A 23,865-nucleotide genomic window follows, 5' to 3' on the forward strand; every position below is an offset into this window, starting at 1 on the left:
ATCTGATCAGTTAATGTGAAATGATAAATGATAAATAGAAACTTTGTACAGTATAAACGTTGGCAAGCAAAATATTATTTTACCCAGAAGAAAATGAAGTCTTCAGAGAATAGTATAACAAAATATGCAGAGAAAGCGGCACTACTGGATATTGGATTTAACACATTACTTTGAGGCAATATAATATAATATTATATATTATGTATATTAACTTTATATTATATTAATATTATATTATATATTATATATATTAACTGCAACCACTTATTTGTCTAAATCCACATCATTGCATTATTTTATTTCATTTCATCATAACTCCATTCTTTACTAGTAATTAAAGTATTTTAATTTTCTATTTCCATACAGAGGAAACGGCACTACTGGAGATTGGATAGCAAATGCATCACTTTGTTTCAAAATGAAACTGAAAGCAAATATTACAAGGTAAAAATGGTTTCATGTTTAAGGCGAAGTTTAATTCCATACTTACTTATTTGGATTTGGATGCTGCTCGACTTCAATTGGCTCTGGATGGGCACAACATAAAAAAACAACAACAGATATATAATTAAAAAATTCAGCCTATAACATTACTGAGAGTTGTCCTCTAAAGAAGGTTATCTCATTGCTAGGAGTGGGGAAGTCCTTCTCTCTTTCACATGCTAATGTCTAGGAAACAAAATTGGCTTAGTTTTCCCAGTGATTTGGGAGAATCCGACTTCAGCTCCAGTTTGAATCTGAGCAAACAAGTTTTTAATATACTTAGTATGGAAATTGTGGGTTTCCAAACCTTGAATTAAACTTGATCTTACCAGGTTTCTCCAATGCTTCTAGTTAGCCTGTGCAAATTATCTGATGAGCCTTCACTGATGAATTAAACATCCCTCTGGATCTGCTTCCCAAAGTCATGGAGCAGCTGCTGCTGCTTTGAAAGCTCAGAGCAACTGCTTCGAGATCCTCCTGAGATCTTTTGGACATGCATTTGCATGCCCAGAAGACATTTCCAGTGGGGTAGTTAGCAAATCATCTCATCAAATGATTTGTAAAAACCTAATGTCTAATACATCACTATTGATGCCAATATTTATCATTTAATTACTAAACATAATTATAATATTTAAATCGGCAGATGCCATGCAAAAAATGTAGGAGGTAATATTTAAACCTAACCTTTCCCTGAGCTTTTTTTTTTAAAAAATTGGGGTTTCTAAGAATAAAGAAAGCTCTCTGCAATTATCTTTTCAGTTATTCTAATATTAACCACGATTTTGGCTAAAAGTACTATCTGGATTCTAGCAGAATATTTGTGAGTCCCTCCGTGAGGGAGATGGGTGGTTTTAAAATGTGATAAATAAATAAATGAATAAAGTTAAAAAAAACTTTAGGGATATGTAGATTGTTAGGAACAAGGTGTGTGTGTGTGTGTGTGTGTGTGTGTGTGTGTAGGATTGAGCTGTTGCTATTTAGAACAAGGTTTTGCAAACTGTGAGGTATATCTCCCATGTGGAGGTATAGACCATGTCGAGAAGAAGTGTGAAGAACCTCTTATTTGTTCATTGTTAGAATAAATCTATGGGGTGGGGTGGTCTAGCGGTTAAGATGCTGGCTTGGCAGTTCAAGATCCAGGTACCACATGACAGGATGAGTACCTGTTCTTGCCCCAGTTCCTGTAGTTTGAAAGCATGCAAATGAAAGTAGATAATTGGTTGCCAGCTCAGCTGGAAAATAACAGTGTACCTGAGTACTGAGCTGTGTATTCAGCATATAGACATGCTGGCCATGTGACCACAGAAATGTCTTCGGACAACGTTGGCTCCCTCGGCTAGGAAATGGAGATGAGTACTGCCCCTTAGAGTTGGACACAATGGACAGGGGAAACATTTACCTTTTATCTTAACATAAATCTACCTTTATCAAAGTTTCATTGTATTGTTTTCCTTGATCATTTGTGTTCACTTTGTAATTGAATTTTTAAAGGAAGAGTGACATTAAGATTAAGGGGAGCTATCATGGCAAAAAGTTTACGAACCCCTGATTTAGAAGTTAGTTTGCTAAGAAGAAGATAAGTTTAAGTTCTTGATTCTCAACGTTTGACCCTGTAAAGAACATTTAGCTTCCTCCCCAGGTGGAATACCAAGATGTAAAGACCAGAAAATTATACAAGAGATAGAACTTCATGAGCTGAGAACTGGATTTCACTAAGTTCTCAAAAGTTGGGAACAAATCAGTATTTATATATATAAAGTAAGCAGAACACCAGTCCTGCAAAGAATAAACAAACTTTGGAAAAGAAGTCTTGGAATAACATGAATAACCGTTCTTCACAGGAAATTCCATTGTCTGAAGTACTATCCCTGGAACCTGCAAAAAATTTCAGTTTTTTACCACAAGAAGCAAATCCCCACTGTTTTGAAATAACTACAGCTAATGTGGTTTATTATGTTGGGGAAAACATTGAAAACCTACCAAGTCTTTCAGTTAATAACAGTGTTCTCACAAATGGTTGTGGCCCAGATGTTGCAAGAATGTGGGAGATGGCAATCCAGCATGCCCTGATGCCTGTCATTTCTAAAGGAGTATCCACTGGTTCAGGACCAAGTTTACACAGTAAGTCTGAGATCTCTGACCCCTATTCATGTATAACATGGAAACATCCCAGACCAGTTAAAGGCTCAGTTGCCATCTCCACATCATTGAAGCGACTCGTAACAACAACAGACAATTATTAGAAACAGTTTGTTGGATAGTGAACTAATGTTTAAACAGGATAGTAGATACATGAGTGCAAAGAATGAAATGAAATTTGGCATTTTACCCTAGAATTTAGGTCCATACCAGTAGAGTGGTGTGGTGGCCTAGATGTGGAACTCTCGTCTTACAATCAGTAGGCTGTGAGTTTGATCCCCGGTAGAGACAGGTATTTCTCTCTCAGGGCACAATATATCTGCTGAACAAAACTCCACATTGGCGACAGGAAGGGTATCTGGCCATTAAACACTCTGCTTGCTCCATTCAATTGCCCAGACTCCACGCCACAAGGGACTATGGGGGGTCATTAAAAGATGATGTTGTTGTTGATGACTTAGATCCATACCACTAGGCAGAGGTTCAAGTCAGTGTGTTATCAGATGAGTACAGTCAGGCAAAATTTAAATATATTTTCATTACAATTCAATTCTAATTTAATTTGGTTACATAGAAGTGATATATTATTCCTTACTCCTATTCCTGTTTTCTTCTTTGCATGTGGCAAGTTCTCACAAATGCATGTATGACTACCTGCTATTTAGTTTAAAGTACTTTTACAGTATTCTTTTATTTGATATTATATGTTATAAAATAATGATTGGGTTTTTTCTTTCTAGGAAATATATCCATAAGTATTTCTGTATCCAATTGTGACGTCCAAGAGAATGTGGTAATTCACTAGTTACTTCCATATTTTATTGCGGCAGTATGATTCCCCCCCCTTCTTTACTTGCATTTAAGTATAGTTAAACAAATGAAGACATTCTCAATTCAAATCTAATTCCATTCACGGTACTATAGAAGACATTAAATGAATCTAATAGGAGAAAGTTCCTTCCTTAAATGGACATTTTCACTGTTGTTACTATACCTGCCTTCCTGCTGCATAGCAACCTCCTTGCCTGGGTTCTAGATTTCATTTCCATGTTGGTGGTAGAGTTCCTCTTGTAGACTTACACATTTGGAGGACTTTAATCTGCTTTCTCTAGGTGTGAGATCTGATGCAGCTCAGGAGTTCATGGCTACTATCATAGTCATTGGCCTATCCTATGTTTACAAGGGAGCTTGGAGTGTTGACACCAAGCACAGTCTGTTGCACAGTCCATTTGAGACCTTGATTGACACCTTGAACTGGAGGGCTGAGACTTTACATAGGACTGAGCCTTTGTAAACCTTTCCTCTCTTGTGGATCCTATCATTCTCCATGGTTTATAGAGGAACTGAGCAAGATAAAATGGGAGAAGTCCTAGAACAGCGGTTCTCAACCTTCCCAATGCTGTGACCCTTTAATACAGTTCCTCTTATTGTGGTAACCCCAAACCATAGAGGAGTGGTGTCTTGGTTCCTAAGACCATCAAAAATATGTGTTTTCCGATGGTCTTAGGCGACCCCTGTGAAAGGGTCATTTGACCCCCAAAGGGGTCCCGACCCACAGGTTGAGAACCGCTGTCCTAGAACATTGTTCGGGCCCAACAAGGATGAACTCATCTGAACATGGGTTACAGATGCTATTATGGCCTACTTTATAGTAGTAATAAGAATAGTGAAGCATCAGTACTTCTCTGCTCTTATTGAACTTGCAGATAGTATTTTAGATGACACATATTATCTTTGGATGAGGGACTGCAAAAATACCCCAGCAGAGCCATGCAGCAGAATTTGTTTAGCATCTATTGGATAAAGTCAAATTCATTTGAGCTGGACACTAGTCTTGTTCTATGTTCAAAGGAGATGCCTGGAGCAAAGTCTTGCCTTGTTATCTGGGAACAATTTGAACCGGTTGGCCTGATAAGTGGGCAGGGTCTTTAAGACTGTAAACATGGCCATTTGCTCTTTAGTCATTCCCTCCTGACTAATTAAAGCTGCTCAGGGGATGTCATGTGAATGGGTTCTAGTGGTGAGAGTTTTTCCTTGGGTTGTTTCTCTGCCTCTTGAGATATTAATTCACCCCTTCATCAAGTAACCATTGCTGGATCTCTCTATACTGGACAAAAAAAATTGTCCAAAAAGGGTCCAGAAAATTCACTTCACTTCACTTAGGATCCTTTGAAGCTGCTATGTGCTATCTTCCCCTGTAAGGGGAGGTTAGATACTGGACAAAAAAAATTGTCCAGTATCTAACCTCCCCTTACAGGGGAAGATAGCACATAGCAGCTTCAAAGGATCCTAAGTGAAGTGAAGTGAATTTTCTGGACCCTTTTTGGTCAGGATTCAGGCTTGGGCATGACATGGAAACAGCATTGGTTGTGCTTTTGGATGATATCTGTTGGAAGCAAGATGGGGCTTGTGCATCCATCTGTGTCCTGCTTCACCTCTCAGAGTCCTTTGATACCATCACCTATGGTATTTTTCAGCACCAGCTCTGGGGATTGGGCAGCATGTTACTGTACTGGTTCTCCTCCTTTCTCTTGATATCAGTCAGTGGTGACTGGGGCAGGGGGGAGAAAGACCCCTTAGCCATGAGATGGCGAACCTATGGCATGTGTGTATCATCGCCAGCTGTTTCTTCCGGGTTCTAGCGCTGACTGGTGAAGAGCTGCTCTCTTCCAGGTTCTGGCAAAGACCAGCTGGTTGGCACGTATGTGTGCGCCAGAATCCGGAAGAGCAGCTGGCGATGATATGCATGTGCACTGGTCAGCTGCTCTCTTCCAGGTTCCGGCACTCCAGTGTGTGCACGCACTTGGTGCCAAAAAGGTTAACCATCACTGCCTTAGCTTCTATTTTGAGGGGTGCTGCAGGATTCAGTGCAATCTCTGCACCAGTTCAACATCTATGTGAAGCCACTGGGTGAACACATATCTCCCCTCAAGTACCTTTTCTATAAGCAATCATACCCATATCCTTTAACTGTTTATCATAGGGCTTGATTTCTAGAACTTTCACCACCACAGTAATTTCCTTTGAACTTAATTCCAATTTTCAGTGTCTTTTTTTAAAACTGGGTGATACCCAGAACTGGGTTCAGAACACCGACACAATATTCAAAATCAGATTGGATTAGAGCAGTGTAGAGTGAAACAAAAGAACCTCCTTGACCAAAATTGATTTAAACCTCCTTTGCCAACATTTAGGATACTGCCTTTTGTGCAGAATTCAGTGGCATGTTTGTATGCTATTTGCTTTAAATCAAGTTTCAAGAAATTAATTCATGTTGCAAAATATTTGTATCCACAGGATATCAGTACAGTATATCAAATATTTCCAGATGAAGTTTTAGGATCTGGACAGTTTGGAATTGTTTATGGGGGTAAGACTCTTTAGCTATACGTTGGGGAAATGAAATGAAATGTAAGTGCAGGATTTCTAGTGATTTAAAATTTATGTTATATAAATAGGAAGTTATTCAAAAGGTAATTGCATGGAAAACAAAAGGCAGAATACTTATTTCATCATTTTCAACAAGTGGTACAATGTTTTATAATTTGAGATACACTGTTCATGATTATCTGAAGGCACTTTGCAATACTTTCTTTTGCATTTTCATTTTTTGAATTTAAATTCTGAGTAATTTACTCCCCTGTGAGTATTACTGTGCTGCTTTTTTAAAAGGAAAAACTTGCTCAGGCTGCTGAACAAAATTGGCTTCACTTGAGAGTTGGCCTCGTATTCATCCAGTTCTTTTTCTATAATAACTTGTGGGAAACATGTTGCACATATTGGACTATGACTAGTGGCACTTTCTTACAAATGCCTGGTCTGTTTGCGTGGCAAAATTATGGACTATATTATTTTTTAGTTCTTAGACAAATTTCATAATTTCTTGACATTTTACAAAATGTCAAGAAACTACATAACAGAGGTTCATTTGCAAACTTTGCTTCTACAAAATGTAGAAGTAGAGTTTGCAAATGAAGCTCTGTTACGTAGTTTGGATAGATTCATAGCCCTTTGCTCTTGCAAATATGTATAAAAATATTGTGTAGAGTACGAAAAAGAGAATGGCACATAACTTTATTTCTTATCCTATTCTCTCTCTCGTGTGTGTGTGTGTGTGTGTGTGTGAGGGAGAGAGAGAGAGAGAGAGAGAGAGAGAAATAGAAATAGAAAGAAATAGAAATAGAAATAGAAATAGAAATAGAAATAGAAATAGAGAGAAATAGATAAATAGAAAAGAATGAGTTTCTCCTTTGGACATAGGCAGAGTCAGATAACATGTTCAGAATTATCTACAGTCTTAGTAACAGTACTGTACTGTTTTTGCCCCATCAGAAGTATTTAAAAAGGATTAAATGTGAAGGAAATGTATTGCCTTTCGTCTTTATATTTGATGTGGAAAATGTAGTTGAGAGTAATGGGTATTGTAATCCTAGAATATGCAAGGTTTCTAGTTGGGGAAACCTGCCTCGGGTTAACTGTTAATTGGATGACAAAAATTCCCATTATAAAAGGCAAAACTTACATTTTATTAAAAGAAAAAGGTGAATTTTAAGAAGGTACTGCTTCTTAGAACTGATCATGTTAATTGGCATATTTTTCATCAAACAGGAAAACATCGGAAAACAGGAAGAGATGTAGCAATTAAAATCATTGACAAACTGAGATTTCCAACTAAGCAAGAAAGCCAGCTTCGTAATGAGGTTGCAATTTTACAGGTATCTTTTATTTAATTACCAATTATATCCTGTATGTATTTAATTTAGAGCAGGGCAATAAAACTTACTGAGAAAGGCTCCAGCAGAAGAAATATATGGAACCAATTTTTACACTTTTCATTTTTACACGTACATATATATATTATATATATTTGGGCATACCAGGGGTTGTAACACACACACACACACACACACACACACACACACGTATATGTATATGTGTGTGTGTGTGTGTGTGTGTGTATGTATGTATGTATGTATGTATGTATGTATGTATGTATATGTGTTACAACCTCTGGTATGCCCAAATATGGGAGGGAGCTCACTACTCCTCCGTTCTGTCCTTCGGCTCATTACAGAAAACCATCCAGGCAGAAAACCATATTTTTATTTTTAATGTTGCCTTTTTATATTTGTGTTGTATTTGTGCTGATAAATAAATAAAGGGAGACTAGTATAGATATATTTCAAGCTATTTAGCTCTCATCAGTTAGCCATACCCTTACTGGGATTTGAACCTGGGCTGTATTACATATTAGGCAGGAGTCTTAGCCACTAAGCCACAGGCTCTCCTCCTTATCAGCTGAGCCAGGGAAATAGGTATGTATTTGTGTTACAACCCCTGGTATGCCCAAATATGGGAGGGAGCTCACTACTCCCCCCTTTCTGTCCTTCGGCTCATTACAGAAAACCATCCAGGCAGAAAACCATATTTTTATTTTTAATGTTGCCTTTTTATATTTGTGTTGTATTTGTGCTGATAAATAAATAAAGGGAGACTAGTATAGATCTATTTCAAGCTATTTAGCTCTCATCAGCTAGCCATACCTTTACTGGGATTTGAACCTGGGCTGTGTAATACATACATACATACATACATATCAGTGCATATTAAGGTTCTGCTTGTCCTTGTACCAGTACATGTAACAATGTAAGATTAACCCATATCAGTCATTTAGAAAAAGGGAGGGACTTCTTGAATGTTTTTTTTTGGGGGGGGGAGTGTGTGTCTTTGTGTGTATGAGAGAGAGAGTGGAGAGGGAGGGAGGACAGGAGAGAGAGGGGGGAGGGAGAGAGAAGAATGAGTTTTCCTTTGAACACAGCCAGATGACAACTTCTGTTCAGATCTACAGTTTTAGCAGCAGTGTTTACAGCAAGAAAGCCTTCCTGTGTCTGGCCCTTGATGTGAACAGTAAGCTTAAATGGGGCAGTATACATGGTTTTTCGGTGAAATGCTAATGGCATTGGCCGTGATGGTGAACCTGTGGCACGCGGAGCCCGCCCAGCTCAGTTCCACCACGCATGTGTGTGTGCCTCCCACTGGCGAGCTGACTTTTGGGACTCTTCCGCGTATACGGGAGATGCGCATGCATGCATGTGGGGGGGGTCACGGGTGCATATGGGAGGGGCGTGTGCTCACATGCAGGTGGTGGGGGAGCGCAGGGGGTGTGGTTTACTCCCCGTGTCCCATTTTTTGGTTTTAGGAAGCTAGGCCCAAAACAGGGCACGGGGGTGTCTTGCACATGCATGGGGGAGCGTGGGGAGTTATGCGCCTGTGCAAGGGGTGGGGGGACCATGGGGTGTAGTGCACACAAGCATGGGGCGCAATGTATTATGGCTGTGGCACGCACGTGTGTGACATTTCGGCACATGAGGACAAAAAGGTTAGCCATCACTGGCATAGGTTTTACATCCTAGACGCTAAAGACAAGCTCTTTTTCTAAATGTTAATAAGAGACACTACTCATGGCAAATTCATACCATGTATCCCCGAAAATAAGACAGGATCTTATTTTCTTTTGACCCCCGAAATAAGCACTTGGCCTTATTTTCAGAGAAGTCTTATTAATTTTGAGGTGCAGGAGGTGGAAAGCATAGTCACCTCATGGCTGCTGCTGGGTTGCAATATTTTCAGGGAGGGCTTATTTTAGAGCATGTGCTCAAAAGCCTAATGGGCTCATTATTCGGGGAGGTCTTATTTTCAGGGAAACAGGGTAGAATTTTGTATGATAGATGCTAATGGGGAACATGTTCTCCCAGCGTCAACCCTAATCCATCACAGTTCACTTCACAGACACTCTTAGTTTATCTTTAGGCCTGGTTCTTGACTGGAGATGGTGCAGATCACTACAAATCTCCGGAGTAAATATTAAAGAGCAGGAAACATTACTTTGTACATTTTTATATTTTTAAAATACAGGTTGTCCTTGATGTACGACCACAATTGAGCCCAACATTTCTGTTAGATATTTGTCAAGTGAGTTTTGCCCCATTTTATGATGTTTCTTACCACAGTTGTTAAGTGAATCCCTGCAGTTGTTAAGTTAGTAAAATGGTTGTTAAGTGAATCTGGCTTCCCCATTGACTTTGCTTGTCAGAAGGTCACAAAAGATGATCACATGACCCCCGGGACACTGCAACCATCATAAATATGAGTCAGTTGCCAAGCATTCAAATTTTGAACATATAACCATGGGGATGCTGCGGTGGTCGTAAATGTGAAAAACCATCGCAAGTCACTTTTTTCACAATGCTGTTGTAACTTTGAATGGTCGCAAAATGAACTGTTGTAAGTCAAGGACCTGTAGTTTGATTAGAACAAAGTAGACCAGTTCCCTATCTAGAGAAAATTTTTAATGTGTCACACCAAATTTTTGACAAGTTCTAAGCAGGTCTGTTATCCTGGGTACTTAATCAGCACAGTAGATCATTCCTAATGTATTTTCTTCCTCCCTTGTTACACTTATGCTGGTGCCAAAGGACTTGAAAAATGAATGGCTGCACAATAACATAATATTTCCTTGTCATTGGAGGGAGACAAATTGGCTCATTTATATAGCATTTATCTTTTATTATAGAATCTACATCACCTGGGGGTTGTAAATCTGGAGTGCATGTTCGAGACACCAGAAAGAGTGTTTGTTGTTATGGAAAAGCTCCATGGAGATATGTTGGAGATGATTTTGTCAAGTGAAAAAGGAAGGTTGCCAGAGCGGATAACCAAGTTTTTAATTACACAGGTAAGAAGAGCCTATTAGGATAGGCCAGTGGTGGGCAACCTTTTTTTTCAACTGAGCCAAATCTCGCCAAAACCACGATTGAAATTTATTTTGAGAGCCGCATTTTTAAAACCGAAAATACATAGAATGGTACACTGTTTTTAGTTTCAATTAAGTTTTTATTGAGAATATTCTGCATGGAAGTATCCACATAGGTCGGGAGGATACAAATAACACAACTAATAAAACAAAAACTTTAGAACGATATTATTTATCGATAACGTTAAATTCCGTAAAATTTGCCTTACAATGTAGAGAAAATTACATCCTGACAATGACTGACAAAGTCACAACCACTAATGTGAACATTGGCCTTGCATTTCCTTGGATAGTTTGAGTAAGTCAGGTTTGTATGTTGTTGTTTATAATTTCATCTCTCTCTCCCACTTTCTTTTTTTCCTTTTCTTTCTCTCTCTCTCTCTGGCTCTTTGTCTCTCTCTCCCTCCCTCCCTCTCTGTCTCCCTCTGTCATTTTCTCTGGGTGTCTATCTGTCTGTCTGTCTGTCTGTATCTCTGTCTCTCTCTCCTCCTTCCCCCATCTCTGTCACTCTGTGTGTGTGTGTCTGTCTGTCTGTCTGTCTGTCTGTCTCTCACTCACTCTGTGTGTGTGTGTGTGTCTCTGTCTCTCCCTCTGTCTCTCTCCCCTCCCTTCCTCTCTCTCTGTCACTCTGTGTATGTGGATGTGTCTGTCTCTCACTCATTCACTTAATCACTCACTCTGTGTGTGTCTCTCTCTCTGTCTGTCTATCTTTCTCTCCCTCCCCCTCTCTGTCTGTGTGTGTGTGTGTGTGTGTGTCTGTCAGTCTCTCTCTGATTCCCTCCCTCACTCCCTCTCTCTGTTCCTCTCTCTGTCTGTCTGTCTCATTCACACACACACACACACACACACACACACACACACACACACACACTGTGGTCACCTTGTTGAATGTTCCAATCACATTTGAAACACTCAACAACTGGCCTGCATTTATGGTATTTTGCAGCATAGATTCTGCAAAATACCATATATGCAGGCCAGTTGTTGAGTGTTTCAAATGTGATTGGAACACTCAACAAGGTGACCACAGTGTGTGTGTGTGTGAGTGAGACAGACAGACAGAGAGAGGAACAGAGAGAGGGAGTGAGAGAGGGAATCAGAGAGAGACTGACAGAGCTGTACGCGCGCGCCTGTTTTCCACGGCGTGGAGCAGCGGCGAGATTCTGCGCGGCGAGCAATGATTCCGGGGGCCATCAGTGGGGGGGGCAGGGTCTCCCCTCGCATTCCTCATCTTCCCGGATGGCCCCTGGAATCATCGCTCGCCACGCAGAATCTCGCCGCTGCTCCACACTGTGGAAAACAGGCGCGTGCGCACAGAAAATTACAGCCTGGGAGACTTGTCACTCGGCTTTTGCAGAAGCTTCCCTCCGAAGCCCAAGAGGAGGGAGGGGAGCGGGCGCCCGGCACACTGAAGAGCCGCATTAAAATGTGCAAAGAGCCGCATTTGGCTCACGAGCCGCGGCTTGCCGACCACTGGGATAAGCAACAAATATACTTCATTTCGTGTGAGATTCAATTCTATAAATTAAATACATTTTCAAAAATTCTTTATGTATAAAAGAAGCCATTTGGCAAATGAAGGTACAAGCCAATTTGGGCTTTGTTTGGTTTGTAATATTGTCAGATCTTAATTGCCCTGTCCTATTTCTACATTAGTTTGCAGTTTCTCTAAAAAGAAAAAAAAGTCTATGAGGATATTTCATGTGCGTTTCTCCTAATTTACACATTTTGTAGGCATTTTTGCATCGTCGACACATTTTTTTTACAAGCAGTTTTCCTTTATAGTATTTCATCAGTACACATATTTTTGTTTGGAAAATTGCTGTGCAAAACTCTTAAGAAGTGTGAATACCAAAAATGGCTGTTGCATTGTTCATGTATTGATTCAGAAGGTGTGAATTGGTAATTGGATATTAAAATGCAAACTGAACAAATTCTCCAGTGCAATTCAGGTTAAGCAAAGAAATTGTTGAACTGCTTTTTCCTGAATTAGTATGACAATATATGCACTGGCCAATGTTTTTGTAGAGTCAGTGATAGCAATAGAGTATTGGTGACATTTTATGGAAACTTAATACTATGTTCCTCTCATTTTGTAAGTTATTGTTCCAATTTGGTATAGGATCATAAAAATAAAATCTTTAAAATCAGTTCAAATCAATCACCAACTTTGTGTTTTGTTGCTGTTATATCACATTTCTAGGAATGCATTAATATGTAAAATAAATATTGAATGGCTTTTCTATGTTGCAGCACAGTTGATTTGTTTCTTTATAGATTCTTGTTGCTTTGAGGCATCTTCATTTTAAAAACATCGTTCATTGTGATCTCAAGCCAGAGAATGTATTGCTAGCATCAGCTGATCCTTTTCCACAGGCAAGTCAGAATATTTTTCTTTGCAGGAATATAGTTCAATCACTTATTAAAATAAAGCACGTTACTGAAAGTGATTTACAAGATTAGTTGCTTTTCAATGAAATATGACATTATTATTTTTTAGAAAATAACCAAAGGAAACGTGTTTCATTTTCTTGAAGCTGAGCTCCTCAGAGTATGATTTAATTCTTTGTTCCAATAATGCTTTCCATGACCCTTTACACAAATAAGGAATCAGTAAAATTTATCACTTTATACCTCTATAAATTGCAAAATGTGAATCAATGCATCTTGATTTTAATATGAATTATATGGATGTAGATCAAATTATATGTGAGAACCCACATGATACTTTCTAGATTTTCTTTCTGTGCATTTATATATAAGTTAGTTAGCTATCATGGGGAATTCTGGTATTATCATTGCCTCTTATAATATAAGCTTTAAGTTACGTGAAGATGAGTTCCAGATTGTAACTTAAGTGAAATGTATTAGTGTATCTAGTGTATCAAGAAGAGGGAGTCAAACTATTCTCCAAGGCACCTGAGGGTAGAACAAGAAGCAATGGGTGGAAACTAATCAAGGAGAGAAACAACTTAGAACTGAGGAGAAACTTCCTGACAGTTAGAACAATTAATCAGTGGAACAGTTTGCCTGCAGAAGTTGGGAATGCCCCAACACTGGAAGTCTTTAAGAAGATGTTGGATAGCCATCTGTCTGAAACGGTATAGGGTTTCCTGCCTAGGCAGGGGGTTGGACTAGAAGACCTCCAGGGTCCCTTCCAACTCTACTATTGTATTGTATTGTATTGTATTGTATCTAAATCTGTGTAATTTGCGCTATAAACTCTCTATGAAGTACAGTACATTTGTCAATATAGAGGCTGGGCATATATGAAACATGTTCTTCCTAGTTGTAGTCAAAGCTAAATTCCTAGGGGCAACGGGTTGATTTCCTATGATGATAAAACAGCAGCATTCTTCTCTCCTGGAACTCTCCTGGTAGTTTTCTTGGCTTCAAAGCAATGCCTCTTATGTAAGTTTTGAATAACAAAGAACAATTAATCAAGTCAGAAAACATACATACCTGTCTTTACCTTCCTTCCTTCCTTCTTTCTTTCTTTCTTTCTTTCTTTCCTTCCTTCCTTCCTTCCTTCCTTCCTTCCTTCCTTCCTTCCTTCCTTCCTTCCTTCCTTCCTTCCTTCCTTCCCCAAAACTCTTGTTTGGACATGGAGGAAAGATAAACCAATCAATTAATTCATGTACAACTTCACTTGTATTTCAAATATATGAGGAAACTTGCTTGTTAATATTGCTAAGGAAATTATGGCCTGATATAAGTACATCACATACATTCTATAAGAAACTGCATTTACTATTCCCTTCCTTCATTTCTGTCTAGCTCTACAATTGTTGCTTATATTGTAAGGCTTTGAATGTACTTAAGTTGTTTCAATACTACTACTACTACTATTACTACCTTTAGAATTCGAACAGATATGCACCTGTTATATAACATGCTAGACTTAACAACTGTGAATAAGAAAGATAAAAAAGTCCAGACAGTGGACATGGCAATACCTGGATACTGTGGAACAGAAGAGAAGGAACTGGATAATATTACAAAGACTTGCAAATAGAAATAGAATGACTGTGGCAAAAGCAAGCAAAGATAGTGCCAAAGCAATAGGCTCTTTGGGTGCAAACCAAAACAACTGGAGCACCCCTTGAACACCATTGGCTTGACAAATTCACCATCAGTCAATTGCAAAAGCTTTACTCAGAATAGCTTACATGCTGCGATGATACCTTTAATACTATATACTACATATGGAATACTGCATTCAGTTTTGGTCGCCACGATGTATAAAAGATGCGGAGACTCTAGAAAGAGTGCAGAGAAGAGCAACAAAAATGATTAGGGGACTGGTGGCTAAAACATATGAGGAACAGTTGCAGGAACTGGGTATGTCTAGTTTAATGAAAAGAAGGACTAGGGGAGACATGATAGCAATGTTCCAATATCTCAGGGGTTGCCACAAAGAAGAGGGAGTCAAACTATTCTCCAAGGCACCTGAGAGTAGAACAAGAAGCAATGGGTTGAAACTAATCAAGGAGAGAAGCAACTTAGAACTGAGGAGAAATTTCCTGACAATTAGAACAATTAATCAGTGGAACAGCTTGCCTCCAGAAGTTGTGAATGCCCCAACACTGGAAGTCTTTAAGAAGATGTTGGATAGCCATTTATCTGAAACGGAATAGGGTTTCCTGCCTAGGCAGGGGGTTGGACTAGAAGACCTCCAAGGTCCCTTCCAACTCTGCTATTATATTGTATTGCATTATATATAACATCAACATATGCCTATCCCAGATCCTTGGAAAGGACGTGATAGGTGGATAAAAATGTCAAATCCAGTCTGAACATCTGGCTGTGTGAAGAACCATAATGAACCATACTAATATCACTCCTTTTTGAATTTATCAAAGATATAAGGATTTTAGCTCCCAACTATTTTTGTCCATTACCAAATTGACATCATACCAAATCTACCCCTTTTCTCCAGTAGGTGAGAGTATCTTTTACAACAAATGGGTGTGATGTATGTGGAAAGGAGTGGGCAATTATCAGGATATCAATTATTCCATTGTATAAGTAAAAAGTAATTTATCTGATATTAGATATAGCTCTACTTCATAAATTTTGTATCAAATAGGTGAAGCTTTGTGATTTTGGTTTTGCCCGGATTATTGGGGAGAAGTCATTCAGACGTTCACTTGTGGGTACACCAGCATATCTTGCTCCTGAAGTTCTGAGAAATAAAGGATACAACAGATCACTTGATATGTGGTCTGTTGGGGTCATTATCTATGTTAGCCTCAGTGGTACTTTTCCATTCAATGAAGATGAGGATATTCATGATCAAATCCAGAATGCTGCTTTTATGTACCCACCTAATCCTTGGAGGGAAATCTCTCATGAAGGTATTTATTTACTTACTTTTTTATTTGTTTATTTATTTGTACTTACATTTCTATTAATTAAGTATATTTGCCTTTTCATAAATGTTATAATCTATTGCATAGCTGATTTCCAACAGTAGATATTATATATCTATCATCTAATAATAAGAATCTACAATTGTCCCACAATCAAATCCAAAGTTTAAAAAGATATCGTTATAAAATTAAAGAAAATATTGTTACTGACATTCAATTTATTATTCTGTGATTTTATAAATATTTTAAATAGAAAGTGGGTGAGTTATTTCCTTTTTATCTAAAATCAAAAGAAAATATTCAAGAAGTTACTTGACTACAGATTTCTTTCTTTTGTGTACCTGGAGACACAGTGCCTCTAGAGCACAGATGTCCCACTTGGAGTGTCACACTGGTGTCACATGACGTTTCATGACTTTTCCCCATTCACGGAACTGGGGTGGGCGTGGCCTGCATGTGACACATTTGACACCCCAAATGAACAAAAAATGTCTCATTTTTTGTGAAAATTGGCTCATTTCTTGTAAAAAAAAAGGGCATTAGGAAATTTATAGACTGCTCCGGAGGCTGGGGGGTGGGGCAAAAGTGAGCAAAAACGGGCCGTTTTTTGCTCATTTCTGCCCTCCCCAGCCCCCAGGAGTTCTCTCAAAACTTCCTACAAGCTATGCACGACCATATTGGTGAAGGGGGCGGGGTTTCAGGAGGCAGAAAAATACTGTATACAGTGTATAAGACGCACCCAGATTTTCAGCCTCTCTTTGAGGGAAAAATGTGTGTATTATACTCTGGAAAGAACAGTATTTTATTCCAAATATTATGATGAATTTGCATGGATAATATAAAACATACTATCAAACAAGGAATAGACAATACACATGTACTAATCACAAAAAAATATTTGTTTATTATTTATGTTCCATGGTTCTAAACCAGCTGTCTCCTTCAAAAGGGTCTCTGGGTGGTATACAATATAATATAGACAATAAATAAAATGACATAAAAATAGGATTAAAACTTTTAGAATTATAGAATAATGACAATTCAACTTCAAAAAAAAAGGGGGGGGGAACCTAAGCTAGCCATTTAGCAATGGCTATTACATGCAGAGGGGGCCAGTTCTCATGGGACTAGCCAGCCCCACAATTGAGTGGTCTTCCGTGCTCTCCCCCCCAAAGCTGCATACCCAGATTTTGCCCCCTTTGCAAAAGAGATTGGGGCTTTCCTTTCTTGTAGACCATTTCCTTCCACAAAGCAGGCCAGAAAAGGGTATCTTCTAGACCCTGCCAATCAAAATTGTTTGACTGATGGGTTCATCATACCTTCCCTGCCTGATTGAATGACAACAGGCTGATAAGATAAGGCAAGGCCAATTCTGTAGGTAACTTGGTTCTATGCCTTATAGTGCTTTATAGCTGATGACCAACATCTTGAATTAGGCCCAGAAACAAATTGGTACCCAGTGCAGTTCATGGAGCAAGAGTGTTATAGATGCTCTTCTTAGGCTGCTCACTATAGACCACATTCTGCACCATCTGAAGCTTCCAGATACTTTGGGAGAGTATCTAAAGAGTATCTAAATTTCTAAAGTGGAAGCTTAATATAAAACGTCAGACAAATAATGCTAAAAAAACATTTTTAATTTACTTATTGCGAATAGCAAATCATGTTTAACCAAGAAAAAAATAAATTGAAGAATACATGGATGTGCAAGTTTTACAGCCAGAACTAAATGTTCATAGGAACAATACATTATAAGCCACCTTCACGTATTTCCTTATATAAAGAGGAATCATGTAATGATTGGAGAGAATTTCTACGCCCCTGGAAATGATTGGTATCTGCTGTTTTAGCTGAAATGGGTATGTGTTGAGAGTGGATATCTGGAGAAGAACACCTAATATATGAAAGCTCTTTCCCTTGAACCAAATCTACACCATGCATGGAAGTAAGATACATTTAACAGTGCTAATAACACTTTCATTTTATAATATTTTATCATATGAGTAACCAATGAAGTCTATAGGACGTTTTCCAGTTGTAATTGTCCTCCCACCCCAAAACACTGCAACATTGATTTAGGAGAATGGAGCAGCTAGAGAATACATTTTTTAAAAAAGCCTTATGTTGAATTACAGTATCGTATTCTATATATAAGCCCATCTTTTGAAATCTCCTATTGGGTACAAATGCTAGCATAATCATATTGATTTGTCTACAGAGAATAGATATATCAGCCCACAAGAGGACCATATTTAACTTTGTACCACTGTAGTTTTCCAGCCAAAAAGCTTGTCTGGCAATGAAAACTGCACAGAGAAAAGCCAAAACAAGAAGTTGGATATTATACGTTAAGGTCCTGCCCATTAGGCTGTTGAATCAAAATGTCAAAATAAGACTGATATGATTGCCTCCTTTCCGTTCAATTGAACTTCTCTTCTTAATACATTTAAGCTGCAGCTTTTGGTCAGAATGGATGACAAAAACGGAATTATTAGTTTTGGCCTTCCTATTTTAACTTTGTTATCGTATGACATTTGAGCATATTTTAGAGAATGGTGTCTTCTGAAATTGTATTCTCTCTCTCTCTCTCTAGCTATAGATCTCATAAATAATTTGTTGCAAGTTAAAATGAGAAAACGTTACAGTGTGGAGAAGACATTAAGCCACCCCTGGCTACAGGTAATGCTATAAATGTCATGCCTTTTACCTCTTTTTTTTTACTTGTAGTTAAGATAACAGTTTACCACAATTGCTACAGATTTGAGCACAATTACCTGGACACGTGAAAAGCAAGGCACTGGTTTAAATGCTAATATCCTCATGTCCAGGCTGGTTCAGTATATATAGCTTTCCAGAGTCCAAGTGTAATTCTATTTGAATTGTCTACAGTGTTGCTTGGGTGACAAGAAGTTACACTCCGTACTTTACATGTCCTGGGTTCAGACAGGGGTGGGCTTCAAAAATTTCAGCAATGGGTTCTGTGCCTGGTTACTGGGTTGGCAGGACCATGGTGGGCGTGGCCTAGTCAGCCTGCTGCACCAAAGTGGAGGGGGGGGCTTTTTCACCTTCTCTGGGCTCCGGAAGCTTTCCTCGAGCTTCTAGGAGGGCAAAAACTGCCTCCCCCGGGCTCTGGAGGCCTTCCGAGAGGCCTGTTTCCTCCCTCCTTGAGGCTCCGTGCGGGCCCTGCACTTACCTTACATCCAAAATGGGCCACATGGAGACTCCTGGGAGCGGAGGGACGGGTTGGAAGGCGCTGGGCAGAGTGGGCAGGACCAGGCAGGGATGGGATTTGGAGTTTCTCCAAACTGGCCATAAGGTTAGGTACGGGTTCTCCCGAACCTGGGTGAACCCATAGCAGCCCACCCCTGGGTTCAGAACTGCCAGAATCCTGGAACACTCTTGCCATTTAGTTACACTGCCTTTCCCCAAATTGGCATCTCTTATATTTGGATTTCAAATCTCATCCCCAAGACTTAGGAATCCTGGAACATAGATTAAACTGAAATAGTTGAACTAATGGTCCATCTGCATATTGAGATGAATCTATATATGAACATTTAAAAAGTAAGGGTTTTTTCATATCCTTTATTGCTAAAATATGAAGTGTTTATGATATTGTTTATATGCTCAGTGGGTTTTTTGAATATTAATTAAAATTGCTATTTCATTTTACAGGATTACCAAGCCTGGCTAGATTTGCGGGAACTTGAATGCAAAATAGGCGAGCGTTATATCACCCATGAAAGTGACGATTCCCGGTGGGAACAATATGCAGGAGACAATAGTTTGCAGTATCCAGCACACCTTATGAGTCGAAGCCCTAACCACAACGAAAATCCCGAACCAGAAGAAGCAGAGTTGAAAGCCCTCAGTGAGCGTGTCAGCATCCTTTGAATCACAATCTGTCAAAACACTGTGGAATTTAATAAATACATACGGTCATGTTTAACTTCTGCTTTGTAGAACATGCCATTAATTTCTGTCAGATGGGAACAAAACTGTTACGCTGTTACCACCATTGATGTATGGGAGTTGCCAAGACAAATCAACAGATTATTAGTATTGCTATTATTATTTGTGAATGAACATGTTAACAAAAAAAAAAAAAAAAAGGTTCCCAGGAATATTCACCTGTTGTTGTGAATAATTTCTATTATACGTTGAGCATCCAGACCTGTTTCCACTGTGCCTTTCCGGGTGAAGATTTCCTCTTAGTCAAACTTTTTTGTCTCAGATGGAACTGACTGATCTTTAGTTTTATGTGCACATGGACCAGGGGTGGGTTCCTGCCAGTTCTAACCTCTTCTATAGAAGAGGTTCCACAAATCTACTGTGCCGTTTAGAACCAGTTCCAGCTCCCTCCCCCTGCCCGTCCGCTCCATGCTTGCCCCGCCCACCGCTCACTGATTGACTGGCTCACCAATCGCCCCCCCACTTCTAAGAGTCCTATCTAAACCTTAAAGTCTTAAAGCTGTCAAGTTTGAACATCCGTGGGGGGGGTTCCTAAAGGGTTACCCCTAAAGGGTTAGGGGTGCAAGGGTCTTATAACTTGAGAGCTTTAAGACTCGCACACTTCAATGCTAGAGTTCCTGAGCCAACATGACTGGAGGAGGAATTCTGGGAGTTGAAGTCCACAAATCTTAAAGCTATCAAGTTTGAACATCTCTGGGGTTTTTTTCCCTAAAGGATTAGGGGTGCAAGGGTCTTGTAACTTGACAGCTTTAAGACTTGCGTGCTTCAAATGCCAGAGTTTCTGAGCCAACATTTTGGTTGCTAAGCAAGAGCGTTGTTAAGTGAGTTTCACCACATTTTACAAGTTAGCCATGCCCACCCAGTCACATGACTGCCAATCCACTCCCACCCGGTCACATGGCTGCCAAGCCATTTCCACCCGGTCACATAGCTGGCAAAGCAGGCCACACCTACATAAGAGGTTCTAAAAAAATTTGAAACCCACCACTGACATGGACTAGCATTGTTTGCAAACTCTTGAAGAGTAGATTACTACCACTGTTCTGTGAACAACTTTTTACTGTTTTTTAAAATAAAGCGAAGGAGTTGTGTTTTTTGTTCTTGCCTTTGTATTGGCATCCTGATACTAGGAAGCATGCACAGAAATTGTACAGTTGCATATTAAGGTGCAGCCTGCTTTTAAGCATGGACACCTTATAATGGAAACTGCAGCCTCTTCTTAGTAGCTTATTTCCTTGTTCTAATACCAGTCTGCTGTAAAATGTACATTTAGAAGCTGAGCAACAGATATATTCATGAATGTTTTGAATAAAATTCTGCTTAAAGCACTCAAAGCTTTGAATTACTTTGCCAGGGTTGATGGTTGCCAGGCTTAATCCAAGAGCATTTGTTGAATAATAATTATAAAGTCTTTGCAAAATAACTATCTAACCCCAAACTTTTTTCCCTCTCGAAACAGGCTTCTGCTTTTTTATTTTCTGTATACTTCAGAACTACTTCTGATAATATTTGAAGTTCTTTTATTGTTGCTTGATGATGCAGAATGTGATTGCTGCCCTTTCAGAGAGTCTATAGACCACTGAAACAATAGTTGTATAACAAGACAGAACACTCATATATATCCCTCAGTCATCTTGCAACTAAAATAGGAGCCTGAGTCTGTCAACCCTTTCATCAGATTTTTTTTTACATCAGATTAAAGGAAAGAAATGTGATAAATTGTTGGCACAGCACTAGATTATTTATTCTCTTCAAAATAATCACAAAGCAATGTTGTGGTTCTGAAGATAATTAGAATAGCTATATTATTCTGACCTATTCCATTTTGGAATCACCTACAATGCTTTTTTTCATAAAACCAGCTTTAGCAATCAGCTTATTGTCTTTTCAATGAAGGTATTGACAAACCATGGTTGAGATTCAGTGACCAATAATAGGGTTGTGTCTTTGGTATAAATGAATTTGCCAAGATCAATGACAGTCACTTTTAGTAAGAATTTGTAGTTATTTCCGGGGGAATGAGAGTAGGAGGTAGAATACATTTACTGTACATTTAATTCATTTTACTTTCAGGTTGTAGAACTTGCATACCAGGAGTAGCAGATGTCATTGACAGAAGAAAACGCTGATTGAGATGTAATGCTTATATCCAGAAGGAGCGACCTTACAGTCCCAGAACAAAATCCATTTTTAAGCTATGCAAAGGTGCTCTCAGCATACCAACCCAAGCAATTTACTATTCCATTAGTAATACTTCAAAGCTAACTTTTTATAATGCATCTCCACTTCCTTTGAATAATAGTTGCTAGACCTTATTTAATGGTAAATCTGTTACTTGTTTTTAAAATGTATTTATAAATACTGCCCATCTGTGCCCGCAAACCAGTCAGCAAAACAAAAGGACAAAAAGATTCTTCTTTGCAACAAGCAGAAGATCAACAAACTGCAGCTATTAATGGACCTTGCAAAGTTGGCAGAGACGGAAGCAACAAGAATTGTCTAAGGAAGGAGTGTTAGGAGCAAGTTGGTACAGAAATGACCCCCTTTTGTATATTTACAACTCTTGCCTCTAATTCAATTTGTGCCTTAAAATCTGTGCTGACTCCTGGTGACCATCTGGGCTAGTCTTTAGTTTTCTTGGCAGGTTTTTGGAAGTGGTTTGCCCTTAACGTGTCTCTAGGCTGAGACAAATTGACTGGTCCAAAGTCACTCGAAAAACTTTGTGCCTAAGGTGAGCCTAAAACTCACTGTCACCCAATTTATAGCCTGGTCCTACCACTCCAGACTGGCTCAAAGAATGAATAGAGTTAATTCCAAAGCAGTTCACAGAAGAAGACAATGTATAATCTCGTCACAGCTTCTTTATGTATTAAAGGAAACACTTCATACTATGCTTGTAAACAATCTGGAAATGTGATATTGATTCAGGAGCAGTGCTCTATATTCATTTCAAAGGGCACAAGGAATGCATTGCAGTATTTTAAGGAGTTGTATTTAAGGCATAAATAGCCAGTTTGGTGTAGTGGTAAAACCACCAGAAAGAAACAAATCAGAAGGGCATGGCTTCTTGTCCTGCCTTAGGCACAAAACCAGCTGTGCAACTTTCAGACAGCTGTTATCTCTTAGCCCTAGGAAGAGGCAAAGGCAAATTACTTCCAAAAATATTCTTGACAAAAATATTGTCAAGAAGACTGCAGGAACTAACGGGGTGTTCATGAATAGTAAAAACTGACTTGAACAAACCAAAATAACAGTAAATAAGACATGAACAATTATGAACAGATAAGATCTTCCCAAAGAAACTCAGTGGGGTGCAAAAGTTTAGTGCCCCTAAATGTATCCTGAATTATCTACATTTTCACATGCTAAGACAGCTGCTTAGAAAAGCCTAGGGTGGTTGACCATAGACAGATACTGTGAATTTGTATCTTCAGAAAGAGAACAATGCCATTCAAAAAACAAACTACAGTGTTTTAATTCTAAAATGAGAAAGGTCGGATAGAAGTGGATTCTATCTTCTAAATATTTTCTTCATTATTCTAAATAATGAAGAAAAGGTATTGGTGAAAGACAATAAGTTTTTATTTTGCCAAGTTTTGTTCCTAACATTAAAAGTAACTTTAAGGGCTCAGCCTTGGAAAATATTAAGCACATTAAACTTTGAAGGCAATTTACAATGATTTTTTTTTGTGGTAGTATTTTGGAATTTTCTATAACTCTTTTAAAAATGTATAAAATTATTCCACGAAATAGCATTCAATAGTTTATGATTATAGGATGATATTATTTGTAACCCATGATGCTTATATATCTGCAGACTTTTGTCTCCTCAGAACATCAGACCAAAGAAGTAAACACATAATATATTCATACCTTGAGCAAGGAATATATCCAATGTAAAATATCTTTTCTTCTGAGCAGTTGTATTTCCATTCATATTTCTTGGTTGTCATACAAACAATGTAATAAAATTGAGATTCTTGTGGCACCATCCCAGAGCTACAAGACTGAAGCTCTACTCTCACCTCATGAAACTATCAAAGTCAAAAATGAAGAAAATAGCACCACACAATCAAGCACCAA

The 23,865-nt window shown here is 38.7% G+C and overlaps 1 protein-coding gene across 2 annotated transcripts in view; it reads left to right on the forward strand.

Moving 5' to 3' along the window:
* PRKD1 (protein kinase D1) overlaps window positions 1–21,110 on the forward strand; it is a 118,624-nt gene extending 97,514 nt beyond the window's left edge. For both annotated transcript variants that reach the window (XM_081944933.1, XM_081944934.1), the window contains 10 exons: window positions 367–444; window positions 2,328–2,607; window positions 3,366–3,418; window positions 5,923–5,995; window positions 7,234–7,340; window positions 10,199–10,360; window positions 12,716–12,814; window positions 15,528–15,795; window positions 18,404–18,489; window positions 19,486–21,110. In XM_081944933.1, the coding sequence (XP_081801059.1) occupies window positions 367–444; window positions 2,328–2,607; window positions 3,366–3,418; window positions 5,923–5,995; window positions 7,234–7,340; window positions 10,199–10,360; window positions 12,716–12,814; window positions 15,528–15,795; window positions 18,404–18,489; window positions 19,486–19,704 (1,425 nt within the window). In that variant the 3' untranslated portion in view covers window positions 19,705–21,110. The remainder of the gene's footprint in view (window positions 1–366; window positions 445–2,327; window positions 2,608–3,365; window positions 3,419–5,922; window positions 5,996–7,233; window positions 7,341–10,198; window positions 10,361–12,715; window positions 12,815–15,527; window positions 15,796–18,403; window positions 18,490–19,485) is intronic.
* Window positions 21,111–23,865: the final 2,755 nt, after the last annotated feature.

The sequence above is a fragment of the Natrix helvetica genome (genome assembly GCF_964273705.1).
Source record: "Natrix helvetica genome assembly, chromosome: 1".
In the NCBI taxonomy this organism is placed as follows: domain Eukaryota; kingdom Metazoa; phylum Chordata; class Lepidosauria; order Squamata; family Natricidae; genus Natrix; species Natrix helvetica.